Source organism: Heliangelus exortis, chromosome 2 (assembly GCF_036169615.1).
Source record: "Heliangelus exortis chromosome 2, bHelExo1.hap1, whole genome shotgun sequence".
NCBI lineage: Eukaryota > Metazoa > Chordata > Aves > Apodiformes > Trochilidae > Heliangelus > Heliangelus exortis.
The window spans coordinates 30,819,866-30,844,142 of NC_092423.1; the positions used below are offsets into that span (position 1 = coordinate 30,819,866).

General features: G+C 37.7%; 1 protein-coding gene across 5 annotated transcripts; it reads left to right on the forward strand.

Moving 5' to 3' along the window:
• The first annotated feature begins 313 nt into the window (after positions 1-313).
• On the forward strand, positions 314-23,205 carry TCAIM (T cell activation inhibitor, mitochondrial). Of its 5 annotated transcripts, none has more exons than XM_071735424.1 (11): positions 314-583; positions 2,771-2,846; positions 6,126-6,261; positions 6,788-6,941; positions 8,052-8,298; positions 9,894-10,016; positions 12,639-12,736; positions 14,321-14,412; positions 16,657-16,889; positions 17,433-17,564; positions 20,859-23,205. In XM_071735424.1, the coding sequence occupies exons 2-11, from the start codon at positions 2,818-2,820 to the stop codon at positions 21,082-21,084; spliced, it is 1,470 nt and encodes a 489-aa protein (XP_071591525.1). In that variant the 5' UTR covers positions 314-583; positions 2,771-2,817; the 3' UTR covers positions 21,085-23,205. The 5 variants fall into 5 exon arrangements, with proteins under 5 accessions (XP_071591525.1, XP_071591529.1, XP_071591526.1 ...); XM_071735425.1 differs by lacking the exon at positions 314-583 and adding an exon at positions 813-1,120; XM_071735426.1 differs by lacking the exon at positions 314-583 and adding an exon at positions 813-1,037.
• The last annotated feature ends 1,072 nt before the right edge of the window (positions 23,206-24,277 follow it).

Sequence of the window (24,277 nt, forward strand, 5' to 3'; positions counted from 1 at the left end):
CCCTCTGCTAACAGGAGAGCAGGGAGTTCTTGTGTCAGGGATTAAGTCTGCAAGTAACAACTCTAGACGTTTTTAACGTTAGAGAGCAGAAGCCACTGACGAGTGAAGGAACCGCTTCTCTGCATCCTGTATGTTCTCAGGCCTCTCGAGAAACGGCTGCCACGCCATCATTCACGGGATACAGTTCGTAAACAAGGGCGGCAGCAACAACACCTAAACCGTGAAATCAACATCTTCGCTTCCCCCTAAGCCTCCGGTGCCCAACGCGAAACGTTTTGCGAGAACACCGAGCTCCACCTCAACCCCCCACCAACGCCCCAGGCGCCATTTTCGCCCCGCCCCAGGCTGAGGGCGGCCGAGGGCGCCTGCGCGGGGGAGAGCACCGGGGGCGGGGCGGGAGCCGGGAGCGCAGGCGCCTGTTGGCCCCGTCCCCCTCCGCTGGCTCCGCCCCCAGCGGGAATTCCCTCGCCCTCCGCGGCTCCGCCCCGCCCCGCCCTCTCCCACCGCCTCCGGGGCCGTCGACGGGGTCGCTGCGCCGGGCGATAGGGATGGAGCCCCGGGCGGGCGCTGTCCGGCCGTGGCGGTAAGGGAAGGCCGGGCAGGGGGCCTCGGGCTCAACCGCGAGGGGAGGTGCTGGAGGAAGGGGAGGAAGGGAGGTGAACGGGGAGGGGAGGCAGCGCGACCCCGCGGGGGGCGGCTCGGCCGTCGTCAGCATTGGTGGACGGTGCGAGGCCGATCCCGAGCTGGGGGAGGGGGGGGGGGGGGCGGGGGGGGGGGGGGGCGGACGGGGAGGGAGGGCTGCGCTGAAACGGACCGGTCTACGGGCCCGTGCACTCGGGGCGGCCGTTGGTGGCGGCGGAGCGGGGCCGGCAGGTGGGCGGCGGGGCCGGGTCCTCCCGTAGGGGCTGCCTAGGGTAGCTCGCACGACGATCGCCTCGGTGCTGCCGGTAGCCGAGTCCCCAGGCGCCTGCTCGGGCGCAGTGTCTGGACCGAGGCCGTCATCATCGGCGTGCCGTGGAGCTGCTCCGGTCCGGCGGGTACGCGCGATCGCCGGCGGTTCGGTGCCTTTTGTAATGTTGGGGGGCAAGGCCCGTAACGCCCCTCCGCAGCTGTTGTGCGGGTGAGTAGCTGTGGGCAGCACTACCTGTAGTTAGTTTTAAACTGCATTCCATCAGGGATCTGTTTTGTATGGTTAAATCTATCGGTAGGTGCATCCCTGTTGCTGATTTCCTTTCAAGCAGCGAGACGTTCGGTTTGGCCAGCGCTCCATTTCTGAACGCTGTCGTCTCGTTTATTTTCGTACTGGTTTCTTCACGCTGCTTAAGGGTCAAGCGCGGGTAAACAGCTGAAATGGATCATCCCGGTGCGAGTGCTGAGGGAGTGGTGTGCAGTGTCGTGTTTCTTCTTCTGCTTGAAAAATGACTGCAGCATCAATAATATTTTGTTTGGTGTGAGCGAGCATATCTTTGAAGTGAAGTGGGGTGCAGGTGAAGCTTATTCAAAACCAGGAGACTTTATTTTTCAACTAAGCAATGTAACAACTTCTAAGCCATGAACAGAGCATTTAAAACAAGAAACAATGATGCTTTTGTACGGTTATATAAAGTGTCAGCACGGATTAGTGAGATTCTTGAGGTTTTTGCCATCCTCTGTCCAAATCCCTGAAGCTAAAATAACAGAGAGAGAAAACTTTTATTACCGGAGAGCTTATTAATGCATTTAGGTCAGTTCATGATCAGGATTGTGGTTAGAGACACTAAAAATGAAAGTATTGTTGTGTTGCCCACCTAGTTGAAAATCAGAACACGGAAATTAAAAAGCATTTGGGGGGTTATTTTAGCTCGACGTTTTTTTCTCACCCTGTTTGCCTCTAGCAAAGTATCTGTTAAGCACTTTATATCCTTTTTCAAGTATATTTGCATAAGTAAGGTGCACTTCTAGAACTTCAAGTTTTTTGCAAAACAGTCATAGCACTATATTGCTGTGGGGGACCAGGGATGGTATTTCTCTGATAGCTGCTCGCCACAGATGCTTTAAAATGTCATTCTTAATGCAAACGTTACTTTGAAAAGTGCAAAGAAAAGTTTTTGGGGTTTTTTTGAAGTGCATGGAAACATGAGAAAACACTGCCAATAGGGACCTTCCCTGATAATACCCAATAATTAGGTATGCTAAGTGGTTTACCTCCTGTTGGACGACTCACGATTAAAGTTGCATAGTGCAGAAATTACTGGTAAAAATTGCTGATGCATTTTTATACATGCCAGCAAACTTTTGATGAAGATTTCCAGATGTTGTTTTATGATCGTATCTCTCTCTTTGGTTTAATATTTTGCCCCCATAACACAGTTGGCATAGAAATTTTAAACTGATACCATTTGTTTTAAAGTTGTGGACTTGGAGTGAAAATTTACATTGGAGTTCAATAGCTGGTATGTGTTAGTACTTAAAGAAGGCTTCTGTTATTTGTTTGTTTCTGTACTTAAGACAAAAATTGAACAGAAGAGTGGGAAACATTTTCAGTAAATAATTTTTTTGGTTCTTTTCCTAATTCTTTTCCCAATATTCAACTTCAAATCAAAATAAGGTACCAACTCTTAGTATTTGTAAGACTGTTAGTAGATTAAACTGAAAATGTTCTTATGGAAGATGTTAAGGTTTATGTGTGACTTTAAAAGTTACCAACTGGGATTTTGAGAATGTACTTATAAGTTAAAGGGGAAAATACTCATGTCTGTTACTAAATGGGATTTTTTCTTTTTTTTTCAAGGGAGTTAGTGGATGGCTGAAAGTTGGCTTGACCACTGAGTTGCTGAAATGTTTTGCTGCTTGAGAGCCGTGAGAAGGTATTTCATGTTGCTGGCCTAATTTACCTTTAGCATATGTCTAAATGTTTTCCTAAGACTTGCATATATGTAAAACCGGTTTGGTGTTTTGGTTTAATGCTTATTTCTTTGGCTTTCTCATCTTTATAACTTGAAGCTTTCAACAGTACATCACAGCTGAAAATCACCAAAAGCCATATGCTTGTCCTCAAGTGAGATACTAAAAAGGCTCTCAACAAAACAAGTGTTTTTAAATAGCTTAATTATGAGAAAGTGGTAGTCTAAATCTGAATATGAAATCCAATATATTGCTGCGTTATTGAGTTACTAAAGCTCAGTGTTTCAAAATCTATCTGTAATAATGAGCTTAATATAACAAATCTTTCAGTGCCAAAGCTCTAAGCCAAAAAGTTAAGCTTCAGAGAGATGTGAGGAAAGAGTAAAAAGAAAGCTGAAGTGAATTATTTAATCAATAAATTAAATCTGACCTGGAATATGATTGCATAATGCAATGTTCTAGTGGAGATTGTATTTCATATCTTTCATGAAGCAGAGATGGCTGTCTTCAATGTGATTTTGACCTTGATTTTAACATGAAGCCTTTCTCTGAACTTCAGATACAAGTGAAGCTCTTGGAACTATCCTTGCTCCTTGTGAGCAAAGCCATAAGCATCTGTCTTGTGTTTTCTCTCTCTAAATTCATTTTAGTTCTTGTATTTTGTCACTTCACTTGAAGGTTGCCTCAGTGTTCTGTCTTTCACCTTCAGCAAATGAATCCTTCCTTCTGTCACGCAGCCTAATTTTGGCCTTTGAGCGTTTCTCTTTTAAGCAAGTTCAAAATAGACTTTTGGCTGGAATCCCGAGCCTTCCTATTAGCATGACAGTGTTGTTTAGATACAAAACAAGGGAACTGAAGTTAACCATACTTGGCCACTTTTCTTGTAGGATACCAGATGGAAGTTTATGATTAATAAACTTGAAGGTATGATTAATAGTTTCCAGGTATGTTGGAACTTTTTTCCTAACTACTGGAAACAGTGTGCCATGTAGTTGGAGAGTGGTTGTGGGAAACAGTATATGAAAAAGATGAAGGGAGAACTGAGCTCCTTCCTTCTCCCTAGCAGCTGGGCGTAGGAGGATGTGGGTTTCTTGGTTGTTAATCAAAACTATCAGAGAGGTAGCTGGTTAGTTTACTTTTTTTTTTCCTTTGCTGGAAAGAATTTTCCTTTTTACTGCTTTGTGTCCACTTGCTACCAAAAAAAAAAAAAAAATTTTTTTTTTCCTCAGCAAGATGACTATTTTGGTGTTTCTAGATCCAAAATGGTAAAACATAAGACCAAGTGGACTTTTATCCAGTGTACATTGCTTCCTTTCTTGCCAGGTCAGGGAGAAGGCTTTTTTCCTGCATCACTGTGCAACTCTGTCACGTTCTCGTCATTGAGAACTTTTGTTCTTCATGAAAACAAGATTTTGCTGTAGTGCTACACCATCTCCTCCTATTTTGAGCAGGATCATGGGCTATACTGATTACTAATTGTAGATTCTTTCTTGGATGGACCCAGCCAGTATGGAGGTAGAAGTGTTTTTCAGTGATATATTTTATCTTTTTTTTTTCTTTTAACACAGAAGCATGGAAGTTGCTTTTAGTAATAACAGTTTGAAATTTCATCAGCTATCTTACATTACAGGTTTTCCACCCTACTTTCCATAAAAACTTCTGTTTTCAGCAAGCTGACTTTGAAGACCTACTGATTAAATATTTGTCTACTTCCTAGGCAGAAAACATTAGCTTGAACTGCTTTCATGTTCTAATTGAAGATCTGGAAAGGCTGACAGAAAAAACAAAAAAAAAAGGATAAATGCATTTGCTTAACAACTCAACTGCTGTAATTTACTCTATCATTTGCCAAAATGAGAAATACTGCTTATTGTCTGAGCACAAATTTGGAGAGTTTTTTGTTGTTTTGTTGTTTGTTTTTTTTTTAATTTATGAAAGCAGTCAGGAAGTAGTCTCGCATGTTTCTGTGGCCAAGACATTTAATTGGTCTAGGATGCTGAACAAATTGCTTACTATTATTAATAAATTTATGAATGTTATGTGAAGTGGAAGCAGCTTTGCCTCCAGTTTGCCATCCAGTTTTCCTGTTTGGAACTTGGAGTTTGAATGATACCGTGAGGTCTGAAGCAGCATTGTATTGCTTTAACAGAGGAGAATCCCTGCCCTTTGGAGTTGCAAACTAAAATGAATATTGATCATGGAGAAAATGGTTGGCCCATTCAATTTGTTAGCCTGTGAAATCAGCTGAAGGAGAGATTTGGTGTTATATATTTAACAATTTCACTTTTTTTTGCTGCTTTTATGTATGCTGTCTCTTGGCATTTAGCTTGCTATCCTGATGTCAGCTTTAAGTTACAGCAAGAAATGTTGGTAGTCTTCAAGTCAGAACTTGATTTTCCTTGCATTTCAGTTGCTGCCACTGTGTTCTTTTCAGTTGCTGCCACAAAAGTGTGTTCTTTGCAGAAAAGTCTAATTTATAGCTAGATAAGTGGAGGCATTAAATCTTTTCTACTCTCTGAACTTTCTATAACTTCTTCTTCACTGTAACTTTTCCATCTGATCTTAAGTGAAACCATTTTATTTTCCTACCATTATAATTTTTTTAATTCTTGTTCTCTTATATTTCACTGAAGATTGAAAGTAGAAAGTATTTTTTACTTGATGGCTCTTACAGAAGTGCATGTTTGGGAAAGTAGTTTTGTTGTTGTCTTTTTTTTTTTTTTAATGGACAAAGATGTGTGGACCTTGGAAACTAATGCATAACTTGCTTTGTTGGGTTGTGACTATTATTCCTAAGTAAAATTTAATATACTCTGGTACTGCTTGAAAAATACTGGGTTTGGCTTTTACAGTTGGAGGTTCAAAAGTATGGGTTGTTTTTTAAGACCAGCTTCAGCAATAGGTCCAAAAAAATACCACTAAAGCTAGTCTTAAGCATTCAGGCTGCCTTACTGTTGTTTTTTTTTTTCATTTGACCATGCTTTGAGAAGGTAGAGGGAAGAGTTATTGTACTTGTTTACATGCCTTTAACCAGCAATTACCATTCACCCTCTCTCAAACCTGTTGTATTTGCTTTGTATAAATACAGTCTTGTATTCCAAAGAGGCCTTCTAATGCCAGTTTTAAATTATCATACTTCCAACAGTGAATGTTTACTCCATTCTGTCACATTCTGATGTAGTTTGTATCAGTTTATCACTTGACTGGTTGCATCATACATAAACATTTTATTACATTATTAGGTTATGTCTGGAGAAGATACTGCTACAATGCATTCTTCAGTCAAGAACTTTGTCAGGAGCTGATGCCATCAATGCTCTTAGGCCTTTCTATTTTGCTGTGCATCCAGATTTCTTTGGCCAGCATCCCAAAGAGAGGGTAAAAAAATCTTTTAGTGTGCTTTCTTCATAAATGTGTCATATGTCAAGGATAGAAATTGTCTGGTTTTCCTGCTGTCAGAAAAACAAAAATAGTGTTAGAATTGAAAATGGTTATTTCCAGAGAACAAAAAGGTTCACTTTTTGTTTTTAACAAGGATGAATCCGGTAAACACCTGTTATTTATTAGTCATAGTCTCTGGTTAATTGTTTCAAAGAAAATACTGAGTCCTCCCAGTCTAACTTGTAATACATATTGCTTACTTTATCATTCAAATGCTGTGTTCTATACTTGAATCAATTAAGCTTGAAAGCCTTAAGTGGTATTTTGGAATGGGCAAGAATGTACATCATACAATTTATTAATGCAAGATAATTTATGCTGAGATTATGAACTATGTCACTACTTGTTAAGAGCAGCTCGTGGTTTGTAAATCTAATTCTGCATATATGATAGAAGGTTTAAATGAAAAATGGCCCAATTCATTGTCTGTAAAGTTTTGTGGGTTTTTAATTTTTTCAAACAGGAAGTAAATGAAAACTCTCTGAAGAGGTTAAATGGCTACTTGGAGAATCTACAAAAACCAGGATTTCGCTCGTTTAAGCCAACTCAGCTTACTTTTTATGTCAGAGAAAGAGAACCAAACTCTTCTAACGTTCAAGAATCCTTCAGTGCTTCAGGTGCAGTATCTATCTTCCTGTATTTAAATTCTTTCAGATCATTACTCGTCCATTCACAATGACTTTCAACTGAATAAAATCCTGTCAAAACATGAAAATATATATTAGATCAGGCAGCTAGAGCCATCCCAAGTAATTAATTATCTTAAGCTTTAAAAAACGTTGAAAGAATGACAGATTATGAAGTTGAAGTCAAGTTACAAGATGAGGAAGTAAAAAACACAGGTTGATGTAAATGGTAATTTTTCGGCTTTGTCACTTGAACGTGTTGCAATAGTTAGGTCCTTGTTTTCACTGCATTTAGTCATTCACAATGTCAGGGTGCTTGTGGGATCAGTAGGAAATTACTCTGTAAGCAGAAGTTGTATAATATATGAAGCTTTCATTTTCCACATTGCCTCTTAGATTTGAGACAACGGAAAATATTGCTGAGTTTGGAAGCTTTGTCTAAAGATTATGCATTTTCTAACAGATGCATTTTGTGTTCTGTTTCCTGCTGGTCAAAGCACTTGAACAAATTGTAAGGGACCCTAGTGCTAGAAAGCAAAATGTTTTTCAAGAAAATAGTAATGTTATGACCAATGTACTTAAAATAACAGTTGAACTGGCAGCTGTGTTCTGCTCTGGAGTCATTCTAATGCTTGTTTTCTTTCTAATGGGCAGTGAAGCCCAATAGCTAAGTGATGGGACTTAGTTTTAGCCAGTGTGCAAGTGCAGTTCTTTGTTCTGCATCTTCTGTGAAGAGGTGTTGTAGTACTGTTTCTACAATAAATTATATCCAAAGTGATTAGTAGTAATGTGAGCTGCACAGAACTTTTGGACAAAATTGCCACTGCTGAAGTAAAAGCATCCTTTTTTGAGTTAGGCTGCATCTGTATCTAGGTTTGTCCAAGGATTCAAATATTAAAAATGATTCTGTTTATATTTTTGGATACTTGACAGCTTTGAAAGTTAAACTGTATGTAAAATTTGCAGTGACTATTGAAATAGTATAATATTAATTTCCAACTGTGTAAGCCTTGTTTGGGTTCTTTTAAGATGAGAGATGTGAATGCATTTTAAATAACTGTAATAAAATAATGCTAATTTTGTGGGACTTCTATTTTACAGGGTTTCGAGCCGTCAGTTTTACGTTACATACTAGGGATCTCCTAAGCACAGTATTAGATATTCTCAACTCCTGCAGTTTATCAACAGAGCATATTCAAAGTTTGCATATGAACTCTCAGTCCCACAAGGAAGCAAAAAGCACTGTGAACAGACCTATCAAATGGGATAAGACTTATTATTCGTTTACGGGATTCAAGGATCCTGATGAGGAACTAGAACAAGCCCAGAGAGTGGAAACAACTTTAATGTATGTAAGGTTTTTATTTAACTCATATTTTGTTAACTAAATTGGTCTTAATGTAATGTTGAGCTTTTTAAAAGCAATCAGCAAACATTCTAAGCAACACAAAACTTTATTGTCCAATGTGTAATTCTGTCACATTTTTTATAATTAAGGAGAGTTCAAATGAGGTCCTGGGATAACTGGAGCTAGCTAAGCTGATGCATTTTTGTTTCTTTGCCCAGGATTCATGTTTGCTCAGTCTAGTTTTGGTTGGTCTAGTTTTTCAGTTTTGTGTTGCATCGTTGGTAATTCAGGAGGCAGAGACTCCAAGTAGCTATTTAACTCTTACAGTTCTTCAGTAAGAAAAACTATATGGATATTACACTTATTGCTAGTATTTCATGATCATGTTCTGTTTGGGGTGGGAGATAATACATGAAAACTAAGATTAGAATGTTTTAATTTGCTGGGTATCTTAGGGTTGCACTTCTGATTTGTCTTTAAGCCTTCTAACCTAAATATTTAAGTTTAGGCAATTATAAATACTGAACTTGCATTAAATGCAGCTTGTTGCATATTCATTGTTCATGTGCTCGTTGTTTATAAAATATGTATGTGTGCCATTTGGGGAAAGGTGAAAAATAAAAGCCTTGAAAGCCTTTTTTGTTACAACGAGACAGGTGCCATTTGAAATAAATGCAAAACTGGGGTGGTACCTCTCATTCTGCTTAGCACCTCACAAATAAAACTACTGTAATATATGCTACTGTAAAAAACTTAGCTGAGATTTAACAGACTGCAGAATATTTTTACTTTTACACATTTACAAGAAATACCATGAACCATATACTAGCAGTCTATGTTTAACACTTAGCCACTTTGCATTCAGCCTCTCTTACTGCTTCTGATTTTGCATTTTTCTGCCTAGAATATGGTGAGAGAATTGAAATATTTTAAAAATAAGAGTATGATAATAAGTTTATGCTATGGCCAAAGGCTAGATTTCTTAAACACTGGCTTTTTCTTAGAAGTGGAACAATCTGTTAATTAAAAGTTTTAGGTGTATTCTATGAGTCCTGTTTGTCTGGTTGTGATTATTGACAAAAGAACTGCAAAACTTTTACTTGTTTAATCTGTGTTTATCTCAGCTCTGTAAGCTAACTAACTCAGCCCTTTAGTACCACCTCCCTTAATTTGATAGCTCACTGTAATCACTTTGGTCATTAGTTGTTTTGGGGTTTTTTAAAGGCAAATGTATGGGAGTCTTTTTTTATTAATGCAGTAGGTTCTGAAGCTGCCCTCCTTAATCACACTAACCTGCTGCTTTACACTTTTCATACCTCCAGTTTTTACAGTTGTAACAGTGTCAGTGTCTTTTGGTTCAGTTTGATTCCCTAGTTCCCCCCTAAGGACATTAAGTGCCAGGTTTTCCTTTGTAGATATCTGAATGTGAACCATTTAGCAATTTCAGCTTCTGTCCTCTACTATTAAAAAAATCCCTTTATCTGGTAACTTGAAATAAAATGTTCATGTTAATGGTAAGAATTCCATTACTTGTACTGCATGAGATATAATACAGCATGCCTCTACTCCTGGGTTTTTTCCTCCTCTTCTTTCAGATCCTGGCTAGATGATAATGAAGCAAGTGCAGTAAAAAAGCTGAAAAAGAGTTTGCCACTTAGAAAAGAACTAGAACGTTTAAAATTTGATCTCTCTCACCAACTTCAACTCTCAGATATCAGGTAATAAATTAGATCAGTTGGACTTAATTTAAGTCAGTCAAAGGGAGAAAGTGGTGTAATGCTACACCATGAGCTTTAAAGGCTTATTCCAGCAAATCACCTACATTTCATACCTGTAAAAGTGTTACTGCACTTAATAATATTTTTGTAGAATTCTGTTGGGACAAAAGTTTTCTGTTACAATTTACTCAAAAACCTTTAGTATTTGTAACTAATAACATAGGCTTCAGCTGAAACAAACAAATAAGCACTTCAAATAGGACCTGTGCATGTGCATTAGTTTGGGTGTTTTGCTGGGTAAAATTGCACTTCTGAGTTCAAGTGAATATCCACAAAGGTAACTAGATTGGCAGCAAAATGCAACTTTGCTTATGGTACATATCGACATCCTGTGATGGCTTAATAAAACTTGTTTTTTCTATTGTCTTGTTTCCCACACTCCAGAGCAGGTGGAGGGTTTTTTTTCTTGTAAGGGCTGAGTACAGTGGGTGATCTTGATTCTTCAGGATATTTTCCAGAAAATTATTTATGATTCTTTTTTTAATTTTGTGCCTTCAAATGAGGATATTCTGAAGTGGGATATTCAGGATGGGAAAATGGCAGTGAGGGTATTCAGTAGTATAAAAATAAACTTTGGGGGGATTATTTCAAAGGCTGGTCTACTATGTTCTTCTTTTAACCAGATAAGAGATAACTGGAGCTTCTGAAATCATGCTTTTGTTCCTTTCACCCTGTAGAAGATCCTGGTTTCCTTTAAGATGAAGCCACTTTTTTTGAACAGGATTTCTAATGTTCTGCAGCTGTGCTGTGGTGGGGATTTAAGTTTCTGAAACACTCTTAAGCATTAAATGCTAAGGTTTGGGTTTATTCATGGCTTGTATTTAATTTTCTTATAGTTTGTGCTTTTAAAATAAACTAAAGCTGTTGTGTTCTGTGAAGAGTTATTAACCTTCCAAGGGCTATGTTGCTGTAATTAAGAAAAAGATTGTGAGTGTCAGAAAAGCATCTCTATAGGACCACTGCTGCTATTATTTGTGATCCTGAAGCCTGAGGCTAGTATTCACCTAGGTTTGGAAAAATAAGGGGATCATTGGCCTTATTCCATGTATAAATTTCAGGCAGCTGAAGACAAGGTAAGATCCACCCTTTTATGTTCTTCTCTGATGCTACTGAAAGCATAGCAAAATTGCTAGGTAACAGTAATAGTTATTAGAATGACTTGCATTGTAATAGATTGAATTGCCTCATAAGTGCTGTAGTGCCATTTTCTGCATCTCAGTGGGTTTTTTACCAGGTAGGTTTCTCTAAATGAGGTGGTGTGTGTTGACCCTAGGTGATAGCTGTGCACCCACACAGCTGCTCATTCATGCGTCCCTGCTGGGGTGGTACAAAGAGAATAGGAAGAGTAAAAACAAGAAAACTTGTGGATCAAGTTTATAGGTGAGGGGAAGCAAAGCTGTGTGTTCAAGTCAAGTACAGCAAAAGGAGGAATTCATTCACTACTCCCCATTGGCATGCAGGTGTTGAGCCCCTTCTGGAAAGCAAGACTTCAGCATGTGTAATGCTTGCTCAGGAAGTCAAATGCCATAGTGGTGAGGGTCCCCCCTTCCTCCTGCTTTCCCTGAGCATCTGTTGCTGAGCAGGACTTTGTGTGGTATGGAATATCCCTTTGATCAGCTGGAGTCACCTGTCCTGGCTCTGTTTTCTCTCACTTTATTTTTCCAGCAAAAGTGAAAAACTGGACACTGTGCCAGCACTGCACAAGAGCCAGAACAGTGGTTTGTTATCAACACTGTTGTGGTAAAAAAGATGAAACACAAGGGTACTGTGAATAAAATTAACTGCATCCCAGATAGACCCAGTACAATAAGGGAACAGTAATTTCCTATTTTGATGCAGTTTTGTATCAGCTAGAACTTTGTAAACGGATGTAATTTTCCAGTACACTGGGACAACTTTACAGTGTTTGAAATGCTTTTTGGAATTTAGTTTGGAGTTTGTCTGTTATGGAAGAGATGTCAAAACTATGTGTATTAAAGTCACCAATGTAAGACCTTCCTCCATGGTTTAAAAAAATGATTCCACTGTAAAATACTATTTTATATATATATACATATATATGTGTGTATCAACTTGCCCCTGGATTCGTAGTAATGTTTTGGGTCTATGAACTCAAAGGGGAAAAAAAAGACTGCTGCTCTAAACAAACATTGTACAGTTTATAAGCAGAAACTGTATGCCACCTGACTGAACTAAATACTGGGTTGTCTGTTACTAGTTATATTCTAACCCCCTTATTGAGGGGAGGGATCTGCAAATTGTTTGCTGTCTACCAGGTGTTAAATTTATTTTTCCTATATCTGGTTTTATTCCTTTTTTATTTTGTTTTGTCATGCACTTTGAGAAAGGCTGTGAAATTTTGTGTAGGCTTTTTATCTGTTCAAATAGTATACAACACAGCCAACTTTTGGTAGGCCTTTGCTTTTGTTGCTGTTGTTTGGTATTTTGTTTGAGTTGTATCTGTTATTATGCTTTCAGCTATATCTCAACTTCTGTGATTTAATCTTTTTTTTTTTTAAATAACATTGAAAGTGAAATGCTTTCTATTTTATTTTTATGTAGGTGGCAGAGAAGCTGGGGTATTGCTCATCGCTGTAGCCAACTACACAGTCTGGGTCGCTTAGCTCAACAGAGACCTGAAGTATTAAAGAACGTTAAAGGTATTTCTGTTGCTTGTTTCATATATCCTCATATAGTATTGATTCAAAGATGAGAAAGAGTCTTCTGTGACAAGGGATTTCTTTTCACAAATGCTTTTGATAACTGGAAAAGCAAACCTGCCAGGCTTACTGAGAAGCTGTTGAGAAGTTATTTTTTAAGCTACAAGGTATTTTTAAAGTGACCTTTCTTTGCAGTTCATTCACTACACTCGGCTTCTATTTTACTTCTTAATAAATGTGAACCAAGTGAGTTGAAGGCACTAGACTTAAGACTAACAATGGAAGTAAAAAATCCAGACTGAACTTCTGAAAGGGTGGAGGTAGCAATCTGTGGTAGGTTCAAGACAAAAATGTGAGTAGCTCTCTAAAGAGTCAGTCAGTATAAGGAGGACTTGCTAGAATACCTTTGGAATAATATTTTCTTCACTTTAATGCATGTTCCATAAAATACCTACATTAAAGTCTGTATTTTCTCAGCTAAAATAGTCCGTAAACCTTTTCTCTCATACAGCTGTTTGACCATGGCAGTCAGAAGCTGTTTCCTCTAATTTTAACTCCACATTTTATGCCTGTCTGCAGGTACTCAGTTTTGAGTGGCTTTCATTTGGGGGTTTATCTAATCCTTTGTCAAAAGGCAGAGTGGGTAGGACAGTTAAGAAGTAGTTTTAAATTGTATCAGGTTTCAAATTAGTTTCTTTACCTAAGCATGCTAAGGATTTAAAGTGCAAGAGGAATCTGTCTTGTGAACCTGCTGTAGTTTCAATCTTTGAAGATCTATAATAATATACTGAGCAAATACCTGTCAGTAATTATACAGGTATAGTTGATCTTGCCTTGGGGTACAAGGATGGACTAGATGCCTCAAAGTTGGTGTTGCTCTTAAGGATTGTGGAAAACTGATCTCTGGGAGCAAGACCTTCTATTTAAGTCTTGTCTTGTAGATTAACACATCACACAAAACTCATGGAAGCTTATTTAATAAATAATTGCCTTGAAGGTCTTTCTGCTTCACTTAAAAAACCCATACTCAGACTAAAAACTGATTTGTCCCCTCAACAGTAATCCTAGTATTATCCTTTTATGCTCTCTCTAGCCTTTCTTAAAAATATAGCAAAGACCTAATATGAAAGCATTTCTTACAGATTGCACGTTACAGAGTTCTGTGGCAGCAGTGTTGAGTGGCTTTGCTAATGATTCTTTGACCAATCTTTGCCTTTTTATATACTTCATGTATATAGCATGTATTTCCTACTGTATTTATGATTTGTAGGGACTCTCTGAATATGCTGTCTCCTGGGATTTTTCTTATTTTAGAAGTAGTCTTTGTAATAAACAAGTCTGGTTAATTAAATATCTATCAAGTCCAAACAGGGAGAAGGCAAACGCTAGGTAAGGTAATTCTTGAACTGGAGTTTTCCAGAATCACTCAGTTCCCAACTTTGAGTAAAGCAAAAGCACCTAGTTGTGTGCTTGTGCTACAGAAATGTGTTGCTTCTAACATAATAGTAGCATAGTTAAGCTTTTAACAATTCTGGAAATAATTGCAATAACCCAAATTAGTAAAGCAATCTGTTCTATCTTTAGGACGCACAGTGGTGTTTACAGACCGTTCAGGTATGAGTGCAGCAGGCCACATAATGCTGGGGACCATGGATGTTCACCATCACTGGACCAAAGTAAGATGTTAAAGTAAATGATATTGCCCCTTGTAATGACATTCTTTTTAAAATTCTAACCAAAATATTGGTGCAGAATAATTAATGAGGAGTATTTTAAAGCACACACATAGCTACTATGTTTAGTCTAAGTATACACTGCAGTCTAAATTTAATTCTGTGATATATTGTTGCTAACAACAATCTTTGTCATGTCTTAACTGCTGCTTTCACTATCAAATCAGCCTCCTGATTAGATATAAGGAACACTAATTTGTTATGCAGTGTACCAGTCTATGCAGTGAGTGCTGCCAGAGTATCTCATGATCCATAAAGAGCTTATTCCCATGAAGAATTTAGGACTTCTATTTAGATTTTTTGTGAAAATGGAATTTAAAGAAAGCTGTGAAGTTATCATTTCAGTGAATGGCTGCTTACCAACTCTGTCACTTCACATTGTGGATTTTGCACAAATATATCTTCAGTGACTATGCAAATTTTTCTATTGCTTGTGTAAAATTCAGGCTTGGTATCCTGGCATGTCTGGCAATTCTAAATGGTAAAGTGTTCTATTTACAAGTAAAATACATAGTGATATCAGCATGTCACTTAAAGAAAATGTCTTTAATCTTGTTTATTGAAATATTATTGGTAAAACTATGAAAAATCTTTTTTTGTGGAGATAATTGGTGGGATTTCATAAGTGGGAATTTCCCCCAGCTAGAATAAAAGAATATTACGTTTCTGTATTCCAGTAAATAAATAATATAAAAAATGTAGCACTTAATCTGGAATGTTATCAGGTGGTTGGTTGAATTTTTGTCTACATATGTTTCAATGAGGGGAAAAACCACTGAGGGTTTGTTAGTGTGAATGATTTACACAGAACTTAAACTGAGAAACTAAAATTTAATGCAAAACTTTGTACTCTGAGATTAGAGAGTACCGATTGTCATTGAAATAAAAGTGTTCTTCTGATGAATACCAAAATAAATACTTTCTTCCTTGAAAAGAGAAATGCTTCCCCTTTTTTGGAGAGATTTTCTGAAGGGATCATGTATCTGCACAAGTTGTTGTGCAGGTGGGGCATTGTGTGTACTTAGTTGTGGCTATGGTAATTGCATTGGAAGACAAAGGAGAGATATGTATTTTAACCTGAAATCAAAGGCTTTTTTACTTCAAAATGCACTGAAAGTCATGTTAATTGATACACAGAAAAAGTCAGTGAAAATATTTTTGAGGTTAATTAGTTGCTTGGATTTTAGGGAGCAGAAATTTTTGTCCAGTTCTAACCCATTTTTAGAAGCAGTCCTAAGTCCTAAGTGCTATTACTTTTGTTACTAATTCTTAGAAAAAGGAAGCAGTAGAATAGTGCCCAGGTCAGTTTGTAGAATGATTGAACAGAGGTACAATATTTAGAGGATTTTTGCCATTTTTCTCTTTAATAAATGCAAATGCTGAACCAATGGATTTCATTGTGCCAAAAACTTGGGGTTCTACTAATCTCTTGTCTTTCTAAAGAGATTATTCTGAAATAACTTCTTCCAGCAGCATTATTTTTTTGTATGAAAACTGTTACAGTAGTAACTGGGTAGCTGTTAAGTAGTGGCTACTCCTATGGACTTACCCTCTTCACTTTTTTCCTTGTTTTAGTTTTCTCCCCGTTGTACCTTCTATGTCTTGACTTAAGTCTGATCACTTCTTAACCTTTTCTGGTACAAATTTTGTAGATTACAGATCTGTTACCTTTCTCCTTTCTCATCTTCCTTTATACTCAAGATGAGCTAAGGTATCATCCAGACCTTTGGAAAGAACTAGTTACAGCTATAGAGACTTCTTTTTTGAGAAATAGTGTAAATTAAGCTGGCAAAACCACTTTTTACTGTATGTGGAGTAACTCTACAACTATAGCTGTGGTGGTAAACTTTTTATGTATGCCTCAGGTTAATTTTTTTAATCTGAAAGTTGATTTGTGAACATATAGAGAAAGAGGACATCCAGCAATCCTATTACAGCCTTTTGGTGCCTTTATAGTATAGATACTGAAAATACTTAAAAGCCTATTCCATTGGATTTTGCCCTAAAATGTATATACTTGATATTCCTGATTTTTTTTGTATTCTTTTGTTTTATTCCCCTTTCCCTTGGCTTCCACGTTTGCATGGTTACATGTCTCCTCTTCTATGGTCAACTTTTTTTTTTTTCATTTCTTAATCTCAAGTTTTTATGCTTTGTAACATAGGAAATGTTTGTGTGTGTGCACAGATTTTTGAGAGATTGCCAAATTATTATAAACTTCAAAAAAGGCTGATGCTGTTGGAAGATCGGATAAGCCAGCTCCTGGGAGGCATACAAGTAATATATATTGAAGAACTGCAACCCCTGTTGACTCTAGAAGAGTACTACGAGACTCTGGACTCTTTCTATAACAAATTATGTGACAGTAGACTGCCTTTTCATCCTCGCAGTCTGCGAGGCTTGCAAATGATTCTGGAAAGGTAGGTATTTGCAGGAAAAGGTGTTTTTTTTTTCTTTTAAAGCTTTTATTCTAATTTTTTTGTTTTGTTACACTGGCTAGTGTTCTCAGTAAGAAGAAAACTGTTACAATCTCAGATTTTCATTTATGTCAGAGTCTTTGTTTCTGAAGATTGTAAGTGCTGATTATGGGTTAAGAAGGAAGCAGATTGAAGAAAGTCCTGCTTAATTTCATCCAAGTTAGAGCCAAAGCTCTGTCTTCATCTTACAGTGTTGTGCTGGATTAAATCAAAGGTTTTGTGCTGTCAGGTTAACACTCAGCTGTGAATAATGGTATTCCTGGTCATCTTTTTGAAAGATTTGTTTACAGTTGCTTTTGAAATGTAGCTTTTTTAAAAGCTTGATGTTTTTGTATTCTCATGAACCAGGTTAATTTTTTACTGTTTATTTTACTTATGATTAATTCATATCCTTTTGTATTCAGAATGAATTCTGAAATTAATTCATTTAAGTAACTTGCTTTAAAAAATATACTTTGTTTTTTTACTTCCATTATGTTTCATTAGTGACAGATACGCACCAAGCTTACATGAATTTGGGCACTTTACGATCCCAACGGTTTGTGATCCAGCAACTCTTCAATGGTTTATTTTTGCCAAAGCACAAGAAGCAAGAGAGAATCTGAAAAGAAAGGAGAAGTAAGTGTTCATGTGACTGGATACATGAAAATATTTGCATGTTATATGTTTTATTTGGAGGAAAATGAGGACACTTTAAAGAATGTATTCATGCTCTTTTGTTGTAAACCTTCTGTTTATGAAACAGAATTTTGCCTGTTGTCTTTACTAAGTCAAAAATGTCATTGCTCAGTGAACACAGCTGTTAGAAATTCTCTCCTTCCCCTTATAGAAACAGTTTATTTATTCAGAAATAAAAGATCTTAGCTTGCAAGACAAGGTTACATAATTTTTTTTTACAATTACTCCATCAAAAGGCAAGGTGTTTTTTTTTAAGGCAGAGACCTCTTTATTGAATAAGAAAAGAAAAAAAACTTCTATTGTTACTTACATAGTGACAAGAAAGCCATAAAATCTAAAAATAACTGAGGCAGACTAGAGAATTACTTTGTAGTTTGTCAGTTAATTGAGATAAAGATTAATTAGCACCTAACATGGGGAATAAAAAAAGCTGGGGTATAACTGGGATATATTGGGTTGAAGTGAGAGAAGTACCTCCTTGGTACTCTTTCATGGATGTGAGTGAGGTGAGAGAGATGACAATAGCAAGTCAGTACCACAGTGTTAAGCCCATGACTTTTAATATCCATCAGAACTGTAAATTTTGTGCTTGATCTTGTTTGTGTCTGAGAATTAAGAGCATGAAGTAGAGATTCTGGTTTTATTTTGAATAAATTACTGTGATGGGTAACTGGGTGTTACTGGCCTTTTAAAGGCAGTAAGTTTCTTCTTCTGCTTTGGAAAGATTTTAATGATGTAGTGAAATATCACATTGTTATGAGTATTTATATGATGTATAGATCCAGGTATTTTTTGGTTAAGGCTATTTTAGGCATGAGCCATCCTTGAAGGCTTTATGGGTTTGGTTCTGTTAAGACCCGACTATTTGGGAGGATATATTTTGGAATTAGACTTAAGTAAAAGGGGGGCTTGTTGGAATTTCTCCATAACCCTAGTGCAGCTTTGAAGTTAAATTATTTTTGCCATTTAAGTTTTAACTGCTGAGTAGCTCTCTCTATGTAGCTATCCATATGTGACAGCTGGTAAAATACTGTCTGTAGAGGATCACAGGGATGTTGTAGCAAATTTGCATTTGTTGTAGCCTTTGCATCTGGGTTATTCACTCTCCAAAAAATCTCACACTACACCACATTATAAAGGCAATAATCCAGGATATATGCAGAGTTCCTCTCAGAGGATGAGCAGATGTTTTGTAAGAGTTTAAGAGCCAAGCTACGTATCTCAGCTCTGCTGTTGGATGATGCTGGTCTGTATGAAGTAATAAAGAATAACTATACTTACTTATGATGAAGGTCTGTATCTATCATCCATTAGCTTTTGTGAAGGCCATAGGAATAGAGAAAAAAAGGTGTTTTTTTAACTACTCCTTCCCAGTTTCTGACTGACAGCACCTGGGGAAATACTTGAAGCTGGAAAACAGTATCTCATGTTAAGAGAGTTCAGTAGATTAACATTTTGGGGGGGGTTTGCCCCCTTTTTTTTTTGTCTGCAGAGAAGTGCACAGTTAAATTGCACATAGCATGTGTGTATGAAGGAGGGAAGAAGTGTTTATAGACCCACAGCTTGGTGATTTCATTTGTCATTCTCATGTTCTTATGCTGTAGGAAATAAGAAACAGTCATTATGTATTTATCATGTCTACTTTTTTTTTTTGTGGATATGTCATATTTCCACTTTTCTGAAAACTGCTTTTCCACTTAATGCTTCCTTGATCAGGACCTGTTTTTCTGATTTTCTTTAGCCTCCTGTTGTTGTTCAAGGGACCTGGAGATAAAATATTTTGGGATGTACTGAATTTACTTTGCACGTGCAGATGAATGTTTTACATGCAGTAAATAGTGTAGCATAGCTGGAAGTCTGTATGATTTGATGCACTAGGAATTTAAACACTACTGCTCTAGAAAATCATCTTAACTGTGTGGACAATATCAATTTTCTAGTAATGCAGGATTTACAGAATCACAGAAAGTGATTTAGTGTCAATCTACTTCTCCTTCCCTTGTTTATGTCAAGTATTAGTTTGTATTGTTTTAGAGGTGAAGCCTCCTTGTGGAAATGACTAAAAATGAACCCGCAGTTCTCACTATGTCCAGCTGACTTTATCCTTCAGGGGAGCCTGATGTTCCACAGAGTGGGAGAGGTTGGTGCTCAAATATTAGAGAATGTACTCAGGAGGGTGGCATGGATATGGTCAGTAGTGAGGCTTGCTCCAGTTTAACTCACTGGCCAAAATCATCCCTGGCTGCAAGAGCTGGGTAGTGCTCTTACACAGCCATCTGAGTGCCTCAGCAGAGGGTAATGCCTCAGAAGTACACAGAGATACCTTACTGAGCTCTGGAAAGAGCCCCTAAAGTAGTGTTTTTAATCAAGTTGAAGTCTCAGTAGCAGTGTCTGTGCTTAGCTTGGACTGGTTCACATCCCCGTGGCTCTGCAAGCACACTGCCCTGTTCATCACAGGCTCAGTGTTGTTGGGCAGCAGTGGTGCTGCCTCTGCAGCCAAGCTGGCTCTAGAAAAAGTGTGGCAATGTTACAATGGCACAGTGCCTGAACTCCTAAGGCTTGCTGAACCTGACCTGTCTCTGCATCAGATGATCAGTCATAGTGCCAGTGACTCTTAATTCTGCACATAACTTTATAATCTCTGAGCTATGAATTCTGTATTCATGAAATCATAGAATCATTTAGGTTGGATAAGATCTTTAAGATCCATGAGTAAACCAAATCCATATACTTCAGCATTTAATAACACATTAAACATGCATCATTTAACATGCAGATGACTGTAGCTGTCATCTGTTATTTTTAATAACATGCAGAGTAACAGTGTTAGTTAAGTAGACAGAGTAGTTACTAATGTGGTTTGATTCTTAAAGCTTATGCTTTCAGGGTTACTTAAGTACTTTCATTCCTTGCACTACAAATGGAGCCTCATAGGATTTTTATTTTGGTATTTTTCCAAGTTACCTGGCAAGGAAAAAATTTCATGGTGCAGGCTTTCAACTGTGACTTCAGATTTCAAATGCTCTTGCCTGTAGTCATGGAAGCATGTTCAGTGTAGCCCCTGAGGAAGACACGGGTATCAAGCTGCACAAAAATCTCAGCTGTACCATGGCTGTACATGAAGTGGCACCTTTGTTCACACGTGTGTAACCTCCAAATAATACTTCAAGTATTTTTTTTTTTTAAACAGGTTAGGTTCTAATTTTGTCACTCTTTATTGTCTTCATTTGCTAGGATGATGATTACAGAAAAAGAGCTAATGGATACTTCCACGGAAAAGTTTTCTTTGGATCGGCTGTATAAGGAGCCGGGTGTTTCCAGTGCTCAGATGATAGATTGTTGCAAGAGGCTGCTAGAAGAATCCTTGCCGTACCTACAGGGCATGCACCTTTGCATTTCACATTTCTACTCCGTGCTGCAAGATGGAGACCTGTGTATACCTTGGAACTGGAAAAACTGAGCACGTATCTGATAATCAGATGAATTGTTTATTTTCTGTAAGAGGTTATAAATATGAATGTTTTTAAGAGTAAATTATTTAAATCTGTATTTTGATATCGGTATTCAACCCACAAGTTTTTGTTCTAACTGCTGCTCTAAGAGGACTGGAGTCCTATACAATTTACACAATGTGCAGTATTGCCAGTTCTGGGGAAGACATCTGTACATTTTCCATACTACTGTAGGAGTCTCAGTGTATGGTAGCAGTTGTGAAACCACATTTTTTGTAGTGAATTATGAAAATACATTAAACTGCAAGTCTGCAAAAATGTGCATGTGTATTTTTTAATATACAGCAATATTGCCAGACAGATCATATTCAATAAAGTGTACTACTTAAACCAGATGTTACATGCTATCTTAAGGGATTCGTTGAATGCAGAAGTGGAGTCCCTAAGTTACCTGGTGGCAATATTGACATTTCATTTTGCTGCCAATCACTGAACTAAAAAAAAAAAAGGGGGAAAAAAACATCAGGGAGGCATACAGTAGAGTTTAATATGCTAGTCCAATATTGTTGTGTTAGAATTTCAAAATATGCCAGTGGTACTCTCTGCTCTTGCTTTAAAGATGTTGTTCTCTTTTTGTTTGGCATTTGCTCCATAAATGCAGACAATCCTCTTTACTTACATTAAAGCAGATTGCAAATCCCATTCACGACATTTAAAAGCTGAGTAGTTTAATGTGACATCTAAGGAAAGGAAGCATTGATCTGTGTGGGATTGTCTGCAAGAGTAAGTAGTACTTAGTGAGAGCAAGGAGTTTGCACTAAGGCAAACACACGTCTCCTTACTCATACTTTATTCATTGAAAAAAAAATATATTTTAGCACTTTGTAATCCATGCTACTTTGCAAAAAATATTTTTCAGAGATCCAACTGCTTGACGTTTCTGGACTTGAAAATGTCTGAGGGAGGTATAGTAGACTCAAGAGCCTGGTGCAGTTCTGCAAGGACTGACACTAAGGTCACAGAAAGTAGTGAGTAGACCTAGTGACATTCTCTTTGTGGTGTAGAATGCTGGAACTGACTGGAGAAGACACAAGCTGAAATGAGCCATTATGAAATAAAGCATGAGATGTTTCTGCAAGTAAAATGGAGCAGTGGAGACCCTGACCTAGAATGAGGGTCAGAGTAGACAAGAGCAGGCAACAGGGAATGGGACTGAACTGAAATGTGAAAGCAGTGAAATCAGTTGCTGTTAAACGTTTTCAGTCTGGGATAGATCTGAAGATTCTCACCATTCCTTCTAAGGGGAAGTAGCCAAAATCCTCTGGCAAAATGTGCCACCCCTCAAAGTGTGTCATGGTTACATTCAGGCTGGGGTCTCTTGTCTCTGCAGTAAGACAAAGAGTTTCAGTCCTGCTGCTATCCTACCAAGGGGGTGGTCAGCTCAGGTGCTGTAGGGGTGGCCCTTGCGTTTTTTTCAGGTTTATTTTCCTGAGTTTTGAAGGTTAGGCCTGTCAAAATCTCTAAAACAGCTCAGGAGTTGAACAATGTAAAAATTAAGTTTGCACATAAATCTGTAATTCAGCACAGTACGGTCTGGGTCTTAACGAGTTATTTTATGGGATAGTGGGTTTTACTGCAGAATGGTCAAGTGAGTTTTATGAGCATAATACATACATACTAACCTCCCAACAAGTTTTAACATATTTAGAAAAGCAGTGGAAAAAACAAAAGGATAAACTTAATGTGCATGTAGTGGGCATTTATTCTGACAAAACTGACTTAATTTGAAGACTGTCCCAAAAGCAGCAGAGATTCAGGCAGATGTGTATGGGTTAAATCTGTCACAATTACAGGCGGAGCAAAAAAGGTATAGAACTTTGAAAACCTTATGGCAGAGTGGAAATAGACTTTTACCTGTTTTTAAACTGTGCAGGACACCTCAAGTTCTGTTCAACAGGCTGTGCTATTAGCTCCTTGTGGAAATAGATTGGAATTAATATTAACATCTACTTTAGTTTTATTCAGTACAGAATTCCTGCTTGCTCTGTGGCCAACAACTAAAACCATGCTTGCTGGTAACTTTCTAAAAATGTTATCTTTGAAAATAAATTTTAATATTAAACTAGGTAGAGCTGATGTCTTGTTGTTTTAATCATTATTTTTTGTCTTACATTTGAGTATTTTTCCTCCTGTTTGGAAATTTGCTACAAACATTTGAAAGATAAGTAAGAATCTTTACCAGTGATCAAAGACTTCAAACATGTGCTGGTCATCTGTCACGAGTCAATAAACCGTGATGCCCAGTTCATGTCATTCAGCCTCTGAGAATGATTTAGTATTTTAGTGCACCTGCCAGAAGGAAATTCAATGCCAGATTCAGTGCTGGAAAAAAAAAAAGATGGGGTCTTTAAATTAATCACCTTAATGAGTTATTTTGGTGTTGGTTAATAATACTGTGACCTTGAGATGCACACACTGGCAAACAGCACTTCCCATTTTGTCAGGTGTTGGCATAACATTTTACAGTGTCAGTTCTGCATGAATTCCAGTGTTACAGGCTCCTGCCTGTGTTTTAACAGCTTGATATGTGATTTTTAATCTTCGAGCTGTATAGGAAAATTGCATGAAATAATGTAAAATAATGCCATTTTTGTCATTGTTCTTCTGGCTATTAACCATAGTGATGAAGTCCCACGACTTGTAGGCTTCTATTCATGTTTTGTAAGACATCCAAAATGTTAATAATGAATCTTGAGGGACACTTAAAAAGGAAAGACTTCCCAGAGTACTAGAGCTGATGTATCAAAGCATATCCAACACTCATCAAAACTTTCCATGGAGAATATAAATTTCATCTGGCTTGTGTACATTACAGATGAAGAAAAAATTTCTGAGGAAACTGTGACATTTTAGAGCTTACTAATTAAGAGCTGGCTTTCTAAGAATAGATAGTATTTTTCTGAAAAGGGTTATCTCTGTTATTCTTTGGATGTATCCACCTACTCTGTGTGTGTGATACATGTGTCCAAAGGTGAGACTTCCCTAATATTTCTTTGTAAGCTTAACAGTACACAGGTTTGTAACAGAGCAGGGCAGTTTTAGAAATAAATAAATAGGTTAAAAAGCAGCGTAGCTGGGAATGGGAAAATACAGCTGTAAATATAGTAAAATGTTAATTTTAAACCATCAGAGACAAAGATT